At 43.6% G+C, this 14197-nt stretch overlaps 2 protein-coding genes across 4 annotated transcripts; both read left to right on the top strand.

Moving 5' to 3' along the window:
• The first annotated feature begins 543 nt into the window (after window positions 1–543).
• LOC106569390 (uncharacterized) lies at window positions 544–3043 on the top strand. 2 transcript variants are annotated; one of them, XM_014140719.3, is made up of 4 exons: window positions 544–1015; window positions 1123–1208; window positions 1368–1482; window positions 1686–3043. In XM_014140719.3, exons 1-4 carry the CDS (start codon window positions 802–804, stop codon window positions 2795–2797), a joined length of 1527 nt encoding a protein of 508 aa, XP_013996194.1. In that variant the 5' UTR covers window positions 544–801; the 3' UTR covers window positions 2798–3043. The 2 variants fall into 2 exon arrangements, with proteins under 2 accessions (XP_013996194.1, XP_013996193.1); XM_014140718.3 differs by having other exon boundaries at window positions 547–1015; window positions 1102–1208.
• A 451-nt stretch (window positions 3044–3494) lies between these two features.
• Window positions 3495–12802, top strand: arhgap30 (Rho GTPase activating protein 30). Of its 2 annotated transcripts, none has more exons than XM_045694247.2 (14): window positions 3495–3573; window positions 4125–4489; window positions 4571–4673; window positions 4755–4899; window positions 5118–5200; window positions 5482–5589; window positions 7554–7672; window positions 7805–7961; window positions 8178–8275; window positions 8376–8447; window positions 8640–9434; window positions 9588–9775; window positions 9945–10624; window positions 10735–12802. In XM_045694247.2, the coding sequence occupies exons 2-14, from the start codon at window positions 4402–4404 to the stop codon at window positions 12791–12793; spliced, it is 4695 nt and encodes a 1564-aa protein (XP_045550203.2). In that variant the 5' UTR covers window positions 3495–3573; window positions 4125–4401; the 3' UTR covers window positions 12794–12802. The 2 variants fall into 2 exon arrangements, with proteins under 2 accessions (XP_045550203.2, XP_045550201.2); XM_045694245.2 differs by having other exon boundaries at window positions 10717–12802.
• Window positions 12803–14197: the final 1395 nt, after the last annotated feature.

The following is a 14197-nucleotide window of genomic DNA, read 5'->3' as shown; positions in this document are numbered from 1 at the left end:
GTATACCGAACAAAAATATAAACACAACGTGTAGAGTGTTAGTCCCATGTTTCATGAGCTGAAATAAAAGATCCCTTAAATTTTCCATACGCACAAAAAGCTTATTTTTCTCAAATTTTGGGCACAAATTTGTTTACATCCCTGTTAGTTGCCATTTCTCCTTTGCCAAGATAATCCATCCACTTGACAGGTGTAGCATATCAAGAAGCTGATTAAACAGCATGATCATTACACATGTGTACCTTGTGCTGGGGACAATAAAAGGCCACTCTAAAATGTCCAGTTTTGTCACATAACACAATGTGACAGATGTCTTAAGTTTTGAGGGAGCATGCAATTGTCATGCTGACTGCAGGAATGTCAAACGGAGCTATTGTCAGATAATTGAATGTTCATTTCTCTACCGTAAGCCACCTCCAACATTGTTTTAGAGAATTTGGCATTACGTCTGACCAGGCTCACAACCGCTGTCTGAGTTTAAGGATGCCAGCCCAGGACATCCGGCTTCTTCACCTGCACGATCGTCTGAGCCTGGCACCCACTATATTATTGATCAGTATACTTGCCTTGCCAGTGCTAATTCTACCAATTTTGTAGGGCTGTTGCAGTCTCATATTTACGGTAATAAATATTTACGCCACGAGTTGAACGGAAGTGCGATTGAAATTGCGCACGGATCTCCCACTTCGTACATTGTTGCCGTTTATCAATGTCTACGGATTGTTTTTGCACATTCGCTTGGAAATTGTAGACTATTGACTTCAAACAGATAATACAAATCTGTAATTTGGGTTTTACAAGATGGCCAGCTGCAGTTTTCAGTCGCAGTTGGTATCGATAATGGAGGTATTAGCTAAAGCAGCTGTAGCAGAAATAAACAAACGTGTAGATGATAGCTGTGCTGTTATACGTTTAGAAATGACCCAAAGCCAGCGAGATATTGATTTACTGAAAAGGAAGTGTCGAATGATGGAGAGCGAGCTGAAGAAGACACAAGGACGAGATAGGAGAAAAGGTAGTAATTTAAATGCATGAACAACTGAAGAAAATCCCAAATGTGTGAATAACCCTAATATTTGACTGAATACAATTATTTTCCAGTTCTTTACCCCATGTCAACAGAGAGATTGTCATATCCAGTCAAGATTGTTTTGAACAAGGAAAGGAATAGCTCACAGTGGAGAGGCAGAGAGGACTCTCCGTGCCAGGTGTGATAAATCACCTTTTACGATTACAGAGACCAGACCTCTTGGATCAATTCTGTTATTGGAATAACAGGAGAATTTACCACTTTTGTGTGATTCATGAGTATGAAAAGTGTTAGATATGGTGTGTGTCCAGAGTAATAACCTCAGTCCCTGTTACAGCCTACAGATGTGGAGCAGAGAGTGGAGACTGAACCCATACTGATCAAAGATGAGGAGACAGCAGAGGATGTGTGGAAGACTAACGCTCAGGAAGAGCTCAGGATCACTGGAGAGGGTGGGTTTGACCATAAGGGGTACTGCTCTGTCTGTCTATGGAAGACTGTGTGGGTGTGGTGGTATGCACGTTCCAAATTACATTGGTGTTTCATGTTCTGGCATATGGAGTGCACGTACACACTTAGTTCTAAAGCAGTCATGTTTTGCAACTGTTATGGGTCTTTTGTAATGTTTATTTTATGTTTTCCCCCAAATCATTAGAGTCTGGTTTCAAGCCTGGGAAACCACCATCCTTTGAGCAACGGCACTGTGATGAGGACTTCATCACACGACCCAATATATCTCCCAGAGACTCAGTGGAACATTACCCCAATTCTGATCATCCAGAGGAACCAGGAACACCCCGGCTCACATCTACAGAGGTGTTCAGCACAGAGCAGCACCGGCTAGATGAGGACGAGGACTCCCTAGACCTAGTGATGGTGAAGGATGAGAAAGAGGAGGAGCTGGATCAGACCACGACCCTGGCAGGTCCTGACCAGTTTGTTATGGATGAGTCTGATGGGCAGCTGTGGACCTCTGTGGATCCAGGCAGAGACACTGACCCTGATGGCCACCCAGATTTCTCCTTTCATTCCACAGAAGAATACTCTCAAAATATGTCAATTTACCCATCTCATAGTGGGCTGCCATCTGTTCCAACTATGACAGATGATGTAGGGCCATCGCTTCACTCTTCTATAGGAAAACCACATGCTAACATGTTCAGTACTGCAAAACACATTAAAGGACATGTAAGGACATTGGCTGATGAGACTAGACAACAGATGCCAGAGGGACAGAGCAGTGAGATGCTGAATTCAAGTAATGAAGGAAATAGTTTAGCTCTACAGCCAAGGCAGCATCAATACAGGGCTTCAGAAGCAACAGTGACATTGAGTGAGTGCATGACAGGGTCAAACATGGCCACCACCTCCACCTTCTCTGGATACAGCCTGAGTCGCAGTAGTTTTAACATGGTGAAGAGAATGAGGACTCAGTGGAGATCAGGTGGCACCACCGAGAGGCGTTTCAGCTGCACCTTCTGTGGGAAGAGCTTCCCACGTTTCTGGCAGCTCAAAGAACACCTCCGGAGTCACACCGGAGAGAAACCGTACACCTGTGAACAGTGTGGCAGGAGTTTCACCAAACAGTGCAACTTGATCAGACATGCTGTGGTCCACAGTGGAGAGAAGCCCTATAAGTGCACACAGTGTGGGAAATGCTTCACTCAGCGCTCCGGTATGAAGTCACATCAGAGAACTCACATAGGAGAGAGTCCAGTATCTCAATACGGGGCACCTGCATACCCAGGGGATCCACACACAAGTTAATGTCGTCTCAGAACAGATGGAACTAATAGTTCATAATTACATCGTTTTTCTGGAACTTTGTTTTGAGACATTTTGACAAGCTTTTCCTCCTAATTGATTTGTGAATTGGTTTTGATGTTTGACTGTTGACGGCTCGTCACTTTTATTTTAAACAACTAATTTACAACTGGTAACAATGTATTTTGTACTACAAAGTCGTAAAAAAACATGCTATTTTCAATAAAATGAATTTAATGAAAGAGTCAATCTGTGCTTTTAGATGAATAATATGTAGGATCCATTTAGTCTGTATTGTCTAGGTAGTGTCTGACTATCTGGGATGTCACGTCTTGCCACAAGGGACAGTCTCATATCAGGTCAGGTTAATAACTCAATTCAACTTGATTTTCAGTTAGATTTGGAAATTACTCTGCTGCCTTAAAATGTTAAGTTACTGTATGTCTTCTGAAAACGAGGCAATAAAATATGTTTCAGTGTAATAGGCTATATGTGTTTATACTGAAACATTTTGCATTGTCTAAACTGAGCACTGTTACTGTATAAAACTGGTCATCTGAATCAAAGATCAATAGATAAGAGAAATAGATTGATAGGATTGGTAGTTTGAATGATTTACTGGTTCATTGATTTGCCAATCAACAGAGGCAGAGCTAATGGGGGAGAATTACAGAAAGAGAACGCGAGAGAGAAAGAGACTCAGGAAGTCAACAGGGGAAGTTTAGTGGTTTCTTGCGTCATTGCTTGCTGCTGCTTGGTTGTGCCGGTGCAGAGTGAAGGTAGGAACAGTCAACTTTTTATCACGCTTTTTAATTCTTGTTTTTACCTCAATGTCACCCCGAAACATGAGAGGAGTAGCAGTAACAGTGTGTTAGGGTTGGAATGGTAAGGGTCAGGGGGATGGAGAGGTGGTGGGGTCAGGCTCAGAGGCTTCATGTTCTTCGACAGGCCTGCAGTCAGAACGACATACAATTCAATTGACTTCCGCTGCAGTGAGAGGGCCACAATGGCTGCGAGAGGCAGGGAGGAGAAGGCCTTTATCGGTCACGGAGAACAGCCAGAGCCGGGGTTAGGGGTGTGAGTGTTCCATTAGCATAGGAAGACTAGGCGTTATTTACTTTAAAGTCTCCCCAAATCACAGCACTGAGAGGGAGTCTAGGAGTATTGGGGTAAAGGGTGTGGCCTGTTTATTTTGTGAAGAAGACATTATGGGGAAGTGAAGAGTGATGCATGCTGTAGACTGTGAGCGATGCTCACAAGTGATCACATTAAGTGTTGTGTTGGTGTACATATATTGAGAAGATGATTTAGCTGGTTTCTTACTTTGCAGAGTGCCACAAAGACAGCATGACCTAGCACAATGCCTTAAAACACAGCTCATTATATCACAGTATATAGCACTGCACATCACAGAGTGGAACAATAAAACGTAATAAAATGCAATGAAGAAAACAACACATTGTTGCATATTAACAGTATATTGTAAATGTATATGAGCACCTCATGGTCACGTTACCATTAACCAAGTTATACAGAAAATACATATATCAGACACACATACACACAGGGCTGAATGTGCGAGAGGTTGAGGCAGGAGAAAAGAAGAGATGCGGAGACTCCGGAGAAAAGGAGGGAACAATGAGAAGGTGTTTGGCTGTGACCTGTTGGACCACTTGTCCACTACCTGTCAGGAGAGTAAGTCCCAAGTTTCCCCAGACAATTGACTAGAATATGTTAAATATTAGCTTGAATACCATGGTCTTGTCTCCCTCTCAGTTCCCCAGGTGCTGCGAAGCTGCAGTGAATTCATTGAGGAGCACGGGGTGGTAGATGGGATCTACAGGCTATCTGGGGTATCATCCAACACACAGAAACTAAGGTAAGTGTGGTGTGTGAGTTTGTGTGCTTGCGTTTGTGTGCCTGTGTACAGCAGTGAAATGTTGTGTTTGTCTCCAAACAGGGGTGAGTTTGACAGTGAAGGGACCCCGGATCTCAATAAGGATGTGTACCTGCAGGACATTCACTGTGTCAGCTCTGTCTGCAAGGCCTACTTCAGAGAGTTACCCAATCCCCTCCTCACATACCAGCTCTATGACAAATATGCTGTGAGTACCTGTCTTGATAGTCATTCAGAGACATGGACAGACACCAGGGTTGCGTTCAGTAAGAACAAAAAGGAGACAGCGTTTTGAAATTGATAATTCTTGTTTTATTAAGTTCAGATTAGAAAACATTTACTCCCATTTTATACCTACTGAATGGGACCCAGCATAAAGATGGCATATGCCTTTTTGTATCAACCTCACACCTCTTTACCCATCAGGAAGCTGTGGCGATTCAGTTGGAGGAGGAGAGGCTGGTTAAGATTAAAGATGTCCTGAAAGAGTTACCCGCTCCCCATTACAAGTAAACCTCTACTATTTAACTATCTCTTTCACTATAGATTGAGACTGCTGTATGTTTTCATATATTACATGGCCTGCAACCATCTGTTTATAACTAGAGGTAAATTCTGCTTTGCTTCATAGCATATCTCTTGAACTTACTGGTATATTTCAGGCTGTGCACTGCTTTTCTAGCCATGCATAGTTATTCTCAAACAGTTTCAAATGTTTTTAAACTGTTTTTAAATTAACGATCCCACTTCCATCTCTTTCTGCCCCTTCTCCCTCCCACTGGTTTCTCAGAACTCTGGAGTTCCTGATGCGTCACCTTGTCAAGATGGCTTCTCATTCCTCACACACCAATATGCATTCCCGGAACCTCGCCATTGTTTGGGCTCCGAACCTTCTCAGGTGTGTGGGTTTGTGTGTGTATATTAACGTTCAAAAGTTTGGGGTCACTTAGAAATGTCCTTGTTTTTGAAAGAAAGCATGTTTTTTGTTCATTAAAATTGATCAGAAATACAGTGTAGACATTGTTAATGTTGTAAATGACTATTGTAGCTAGAAACTGCAGATTTTTTATGGAATATCTACATAGGAGTACAGAGGCCCATTATCAGCAACCATCACTCCTGTGATCCAATGGCACGTTGCTTTAGCTAATCCAAGCTTATCATTTTAAAAGGCTAATTGATCATTAGAAAACCCTTTTGCAATTATGTTAGCACAGCTGAAAACTGTTGTTCTGATTAAAGAAGCAATACAACTGAAAAACTGGCCTTCTTTAGACTAGTTGAGTATCTGGAGCATCAGCATTTGTGGGTTCGATTACAGGCGCAAAATGGCCAGAAACAAAGTCCTTTACATTTACATTTAAGTCATTTAGCAGACGCTCTTATCCAGAGCGACTTACAAATTGGTGCATTCACCTTATAATATCCAGTGGAACAACCACTTTACAAAAGTGCATCTAAATCTTTTAAGGGGGGGGGTTAGAAGGATTACTTTATCCTATCCCAGGTATTCCTTGAAGAGGTGGGGTTTCAGGTGTCTCCGGAAGGTGGTGATTGACTCCGCTGTCCTGGCGTTCTTCTGAAACTCGTCAGTCTATTCTTGTTCTGAGAAATGAAGGCTATTCCATGTGAGAAATTGCCAAGAAACTGAAGATCTCGTACAACGCTGTGTACTACTCCCATCACAGAACAGCGAAACTGGCTCTAACCAGAATAGAAAGAGGAATGAGAGGACAAGTACATTATGAGAGGACAAGTACAAGGACAAGTACAAGTACATTAGAGTGTCTAGTTTGAGAAACAGACACCTCACAAGTCCTCAACTGGCAGCTTCATTAAATAGTACCCGCAAAACACCAGTCTCAAAGTCAACAGTGAAGAGGCAACTCAGGGATGCTGGCCTTTCTAGGAAGAGTTGCAAAGAAAAAGCCATATCTCAGACTGGCCAATAAAAAGAAAAGATTAAGATGGGCGAAAGAACACAGACACTGGACAGAGGAAGATTGGAAAAAAGTGTTATGGACAAACAAATCTAAGTTTGAGGTGTTCGGATCACAAAGAAGAACATTCGTGAGACGGAGACAAAATGAAATGATGCTGGAGGAGTGCTTGACGCCATCTGTCAAGCATAGTGGAGTTAATGTGATGGTCTGGCGGTGCTTTGGTGGTGGTAAAGTGGGAGATTTGTACAGGGTAAAAGGTATCTTGAAGAAAGAAGGCTATCACTCCATTTTGCAACGCCATGCCATATCCTTAATTGGAGCCAATTTCCTCATACAACAGGACAATGACCCAAAGCACAGCTCCAAACTATGCAAGAACTATTTAGGGAAGAAGCAGTCAGCTGGTATTCTGTCTATAATGGAGTGGCCAGCACAGTCACCGGACCTCAACCCTATTGAGCTGTAAGAGCAGCTTGACCGTATGGTACGTAAGAAGTGCCCATCAAGCCAATCCAACTTGTGGGAGGTGCTTCAGGAAGCATGGGGTGAAATCTCTTCAGATTACCTCAACAAATTGACAACTAGAATGCCAAAGGTCTGCAGGGCTGTAATTGCTGCAAAGGGAGGATTCTTTGACGAATGCAAAGTTTGAAGGACACAATTATTATTTCAATTAAAAATCATTATTTATAATCTTGTCAATTTATAATCTTGTCATTATTTATAATCTTGTCTTGACTATATTTCCTATTCATTTTGCAACTCAGTTCATGTATGTTTTCATGGAAAACAAGGACATTTCTAAGTGACCCCAAACTTTTGAACGGTAGTGTACATAAGAGAGAAAGACATGAAGATATAGTTAAAACAGGGTGCTTGCATTGTTCAACGTTGTTTAATCCTCTGAGTTTGTTTGTAGGTCAAAGGACATTGAGGCATCAGGGTTTAACGGTACAGCAGCCTTTATGGAGGTGAGGGTCCAGTCTATCGTGGTGGAATTCATCCTCACCCACGTGCCCCAGCTGTTTCCTGATTCAGGTATATCACTTTTCCTCTCTCTCTTTCTCTCTCCCTGTCTCTCTCGCCCTCTCTCTCTCTTTCTCAGCCATAGAGAATAGATACTCCCAGCACTCATATCTCCTCCCTTTCTTCTTCACCTCCTTATTAAAGGTATTACGGAGCGCCGGAAGTCACTCCCATCTCCCTCTATACACAATCCAGAGGAACCTTTCTTCCGGGCCATTCCATTCCAGTTAGGCAACATCAGCCCAGGGGACGGTCCCCCTGCCATGCGTTCCTACCACGCCATCATAGACGGGACAGACAAGTAAGCAAATTCACCAAAACAAAATAAACATAGCCAGTTTATGCCAATTTATCATCAAGATAGTAGCAGTATAGTGGTTGAGGTTGGAGGAGGTTTAGTGTTCATAATGGTAATAGATAGGTTACTACTAGGGTGTATAGTTTTTCCTACATGGCCAGGTCACGTGGTGCAGAAAAATCCTGGCCAGAGTAACAGAAGTAACATTCTCTACTTCAGGAGGAAGGGATCTCTTAAGGGCAGGAAGTGGAAGTCCATCTTCAATTTAGGAGGCAGACTTCATGACCCGAGACGGAGGAACAAGAACTCAGCCAAAGGTGAGTGACACACTGATGTTATTATCTTTTAATTCAATGCATGGTTTTGCAAAGGTAATAATGATTATTTTGAGTTTGACAATCATCCTTCCATCTGTAGAAAAAGAGAGAACTGTCTTGAGGCCAGCGAAGAGCATGGATTCCCTGAGCTCTGTGCCCTATCCGCATGAAGGTGCATCTCCTTACTGTTTACCCAGTCTTTATCTTATTGTATAGATGTTGGTGAATATGTTTTTATAGTAATTAAATGAATGCATACTGGTAAGGCTAAGGAATAATTTATTTTCTGTGTTCAGTAGTACTATAGTCTTACAATTATGACAGTTTTGTGTAGACTAATGTGAATGTTTACAATACCTCTCAGGTTCCAGACAACGACCCCCTTCCACTGTGATGTCCCCCCTGGCTCAGCCCTCTCCCTGTACCCAGGGGGGTGCGGAGGGAGGGGCATCCAGTAGTGGTGGTGATGTGGGCAGCGGGTATGCTGTGACCTACCGGAGGGGTCAGGGAGCTAGTGTGAGTGTAGTGAGCGGGGGCGGGGGAACACAGGGCATATACAGTCGACTGGACAGTCACTGTGGTGGGGGCAATAGCACTGAGGCTCTGCAACCCCCATCCAGATCCCCAGGACTCTCCAGCAAAGCCGACCGGCGGGCAGGGATCCACATCTCCGGACCTTTCTCGGTCACAGTACCCCTTCACATCACATCAGGCCTGGCCTTTGGGGTGCTGCAGGGGGGTGGAGCGGACAGGGGCAACCATAGAGGAGGACAGGAGAGTGGAGATAAAGGAGAGGGCGGGGAGGGTGACAGACGGAAGGGAAGGGAGGGGGAGAGACAGAAGGGAAGGGAGGGTGACAGACAGGAGGGAGGTGAAGGGGAAAGGCACATCCGAGTAGAAGTTATGAGGGAGGACAAGACTGACCTAGGCAAGAGAAGAGATGAAGAGGTAACAGGGGAGAGGAGAGGTGAGGCAGAGGAAGATAAAGTTGAAGAAAAAGGGGGAAGAGGAGAAGAGGAGAGAGAAGAGGAAGTGAATGGGGACTGTGTATCTAAGCCATCAGAAGAGAGCATTGAAGAGAGTCAGGTTCAGGGTAAGGGTGGAGAAGGGGATGCAGAAAACCATGACAACGATGAGGATGAAGAGGGAGAATATATGGGTATGTCTAATCATTAATGTGTTTAAATAAACCTAATTTGGGTAATAAGGGAAGTACAATAGTCATGGTAGTAGGTTTATAGATACCGGTTGGAGTGAAATCGCTTGGATAGGACATTTGTGTCAATCTGTAACATCTGCCTTTACTCCTCAGATATGAAAGGTTCTGTGCAGATTGCCCTGGATGCACCAGATATGTCAGGTGTCAGAAATGAAGTAGTTGCCATAGAAGTGCCATTTCCTCTGATGGAGGAGGACGATGAACAAGACCAGGACTGTCCACTGGACTTTCAGGATACTTTTGGATTCCTGGACCTTATGGACAGCAGTGTCTCCAGCCAGGTGTGTATGTGTATGTGTATGTGTATGTGTATGTGTATGTGTATGTGTATGTGTCTGTGTCTGTGTCTGTGTCTGTGTCTGTCTGTGTCTGTGTCTGTGTGTGTGTGTCTGTGTGTTTAATCATTTAGTTATGATCCAAACCTCTCTTTTCCATCCTCTCTCCTCCCAGATGTTCCAAGAGTTCTCAGTGGAGCCTCATCATGGGGATGATGAGTATGAAGACGAGGTGGAGCATAGATCCCCTGGACTCTCACATGACAGACCAGACCCTGTCACACGGCCACCTGTAGACACACAGACACAAATACAGACACAAACGCCCATACACAGGCCTCTAAGCATAGATCAGTATGGGCGAGCCAACAAGTCAATGAGTCTGCCTTACATGTCCCGTCCCTTCCTGCCTGCTCTGTCTTCCTCCTCCTCCTCTGAAGAAGAGGAGGATGAAGAAGGGGATGATGATTATGACAAAGAAGATGAGGAGGATGATGATGACATGTTCTGTAAAAGTCTACCATCTAGTTTGGTGTTCAACAGATTGACATGGAGTGGACCTCAGACTGACTTAGAGAACAGTTTGTCCCCAGCCCCTGTGCCCTCACAACCACTGGACGGTGCCTCTGATGACGGACCAATTCCTAGTTCTGAGGCCAGAATGCCCCCTGAGCACTTAGACATTAATTCCCCTGACTGCCGTGACCAATCAGTGGAGGTTTTGAGGCATAGCAAAGCTGAAGAAAAGAATAGTCTGGAAGCGATGAAACTGGTGGAGGAGGAGGATGCAGAACAGGATCGAGACAGCCAGGAGAAAGACCAGGCAGACACCCTGACCAATACTTGCACAGAAAGGTAAGCAGAGGCGGGTTATTTATAAAGTGAATCAAAGTGAAGAACAGCAGATTAGGATAAATGTACTTGATAAATGTTACTTGTCATCATAGATCACCTTCACTTTGCAGCACTGACATAGAAGAAAGTTGTCACTTGGTTGAAACCAGCATCATGGAGGAAGAGGAAACTCCAGATGACATTGAGAAGAGTCACGCTTCAGCATCCGCATCAACTGACTGTGAGGAGGCCTCACTGCAGACCACTAGAGTTCACCTGAAGCTCAAAGACGAGGAAGAGGTCCTGAAGAGTCAATGTGCTGAAGAAGGTGTGATTTCAGAGGGTTATAATGGTGATACAGTGAGCGAAGCCGAGGCAGAAAACCCACAAGAGCATTTACTCACGGCCTGTCATATTGTTTCCTGTGCTGAAGAGCCAGAGAACATAGTCAATGAGCGATCAGAGGAAGTTTCTAGAGATTCAGCTGGGGATGTAAAAGAGCATCCTGAAAAAAGTGCTAAGAGGGATAGAGCAGGAGAGAAGGAAAATGGAGAGGAGATGAAGGTAGAGGGAGAGATGGAGGAAAGAGATGACAGAAACGAGGGAGGATGGGACAAACAAGAGGGAGAAGAAACAGCATGCAAGAGCGAGGGAGATATGGGCAAAGGAGAGGAGAGAGAGGTATTAAAGGAATTGGATAAAACAGAGGAAAAGGATGTGGAGGTTTGGGTGGGAGTGGAGGAGAAGGAACAAGGAGGAATGATTGAAGAAGAGGATGACAGGATAGCAGGTGATGAAAGGGAAGTAGGAGAAGAGGACACAAAGCAGGAAGAGGTCATTTATGAAGAGATGATGAGCATAGTAGCGAGGGATGACATGATGGAAAGTGGAGAGAGGAAGGATAGGGAAAGAGAGACTGAGGGAAGTACATTTATAGAGGAGGTGATAGAAACCAAAGAAGATGGAGAGATGATTGGAGTACAACAGAAAGAGATCATGAAAGAGATAGATGAGAGTAAGGCAAGTGAAGAGATGAGTGCAAAAGAAGAGGCGAAGAGAGCGGTGGAAGGAGTGGATACCATGGGAGAGACTGAGGAAGAGGCAGCTGAAGAGAGGGTGGAAGGATTGGATACCATGGGAGAGACTGAGGAAACGGCAGCTGAAGAGAGGGTGGAAGGTGTGGATACCATGGGAGAGACTGAGGAAAAGGCAGCTGAAGAGAGGGTGGAAGGTGTGGATACCATGGGAGAGACTGAGGAAAAGGCAGCTGAAGAGAGGGTGGAAGGTGTGGATACCATGGGAGAGACTGAGGAAGAGAAAGCTGAAGAGAGGGTGGAAAAGATATCGATTGATAATGAGAAACAGGACCTAGAGGCACAGCACGTTTTAGAGAGAAGACAAAGAGATGTAGATGTTATAAACGATGTTGTGGCAGAGGGATATGAGGAGAGAGAGAAAGAGATGGAAGTGGGAGATGTAATCACGGAGGAAGAAGGAGATAGTATACTTGTGGTCCAACAGGAGATAGATGAGAAGAAGAAGAAGAAAAAGAAGAAGAAAGGAGAGACGAAAGAGCAACTAAAGACACCAACAATAGAGGAAAGAGAAGAAGAACTGAAAGACATCAAGATAAACAGCAAAAAAAAATGTGAGGGAGAAAACGAAGCGATGGATAGTAAAGTGGGGTCTGAAAAAGGGGCGGGGAGAGTGCTGGTCGTGTCTAAACAACAAACACCCCCTAAAGTGTATCAAGCAAGATCAGTGCCAGTGGTACCACCCAAGCCACATCACTGCCGAATAACTGCACTGAACCTCAGACAACAGCAGCACCAGAGGGAGAGGACAGAGACAGACAGAGACAGTGGAAAGGGAAAGGTACACAGGACTTTGGGACAGCAAGATAAGGAGAGAAAGATGGAAGGAAAGCCAGAGCATGACAAAGTCAGCGAGACAGAACGAGGGTGGAATGAGGATGGGGAAGATGAGGGCAGAGGCAAAAAGGAGTCACAGAGTGGGGGGGTGAGGGAGAGGAGGAGAGATGTGGATGAGGGGGGAGTGAAAGACATGATGAAGAACAGTCCAATCAGTATGTGTTTTGATGAAGCTGTTGCCATGGGAATCAAGAGAGGGAGAGAGAAAGAGGGCAGTGAAAGGGAGAAAAAAAAAGAGAGAGGATATGAAGTACAATAAAGAGAAAAAGGTGGACATAAAAGCCAGTAAATGTTATAGTCATTGACTCTGTCTGGATGGTTAGAATACAAACGTATCATTTATATATAGTTATATTTTCCATACTGCCTGTATTATTCAGCCTGGGCCTAGAACCTCGTCCCACTAATATTCAGGGCTACTCAGAAAACTGATCCTCCGCAGACTCCCCCCCCCCCCCCCCCCTCATCTGTAAATGTCCTCATTTTTGTTGCTATTTTCAACCTATTAAACTAACTTACAATTTTAACATGGTTTCAATCTACGAACAGTTGTAAAACTTACACCCAAGTATGTAAATCTCAGGTATCACATCTCATGCATAACCATTGGTATTGTGAGCAAGAAAATTGTATAACTTCTTATGAGCAATGTCATTATTTGTATCAATTCCATGAACCAATGCATTTTCTGTTTTTAATTCGTTTTTGTGAATAAATTTATTCTGCAGACAAAAATAATTGTCTTATTTGTATTTTCAGAAATAATTTTACAAGTAGGTGTCCTGACTGATTTTACAGAAATATCACAATATGAGGACATTTATTATTAAGTTTATGGTAACCCTTTCTGTCACAATTTTTCCGGAATATATATATCTATATATACAGTACCAGTCCAAAGTTTGGATATACCTACTCATTCCAGGGTTTTTCTTTATTTTTACTATTTTCTGCATTGTAGAATAATAGTGACGACATCAAAACTATGAAATAACACATATGGAATCATATAGTAACCAAAGACGAGTGAGACAAATCCAAATATATTTGAGATTTGAGATTCTTCAAAGTAGCCACCCTTTGCCTTTATGGCAGCTTTGCACACTCTTGGCATTCTCTCAACCAGCTTTATGAGGTAGTCACCTGGAATGCATTTCTATTAACAAGTGTGCCTTGTTAAAAGTTGATTTGTGGAATTTCTTTCCTTCTTAATAAGTTTGAGCCAATCAGTTTGAGCCAATGTAGGGGTGCTATACAGAAGATAACCCAATTTGGTAAAAGACCAAGTCCAAATTATGTCAAGAACAGCTCAAATAAGCAAAGAAAAACGACAGTCCATCATTACTTTAAGACATGAAGGTCAGTCGATACGGAAAATTTCAAGAACTTCGAAAGTTTCTTCAAGTGCAGTCGCAAAAACCATGAAGCGCTATGATGAAACTGGCTCTCATGAGGATCGCCACAGGAAAGGGAAGACCCAGAGTTACCACTGCTGCAGAGGATAAGTTCATTAGAGTTAACTGCATCTCAGATTGCAGCCCAAATATATGCTTCACAGAGTTCAAGTAACAGACACATCTCAACATCAACTGTTCAGAGGAGACTGAGTGAATCAGGCCTTCGTGGTCGAATTGCTGCAAAGAAACCACTACTAAAGGCCATC

Source organism: Salmo salar, chromosome 14 (genome assembly GCF_965601325.2).
Source record: "Salmo salar chromosome 14, fSalSal1, whole genome shotgun sequence".
NCBI lineage: Eukaryota > Metazoa > Chordata > Actinopteri > Salmoniformes > Salmonidae > Salmo > Salmo salar.
Note: the sequence above shows the minus strand (reverse complement) of the source record. Positions and strands in the feature narration are given on the sequence as shown.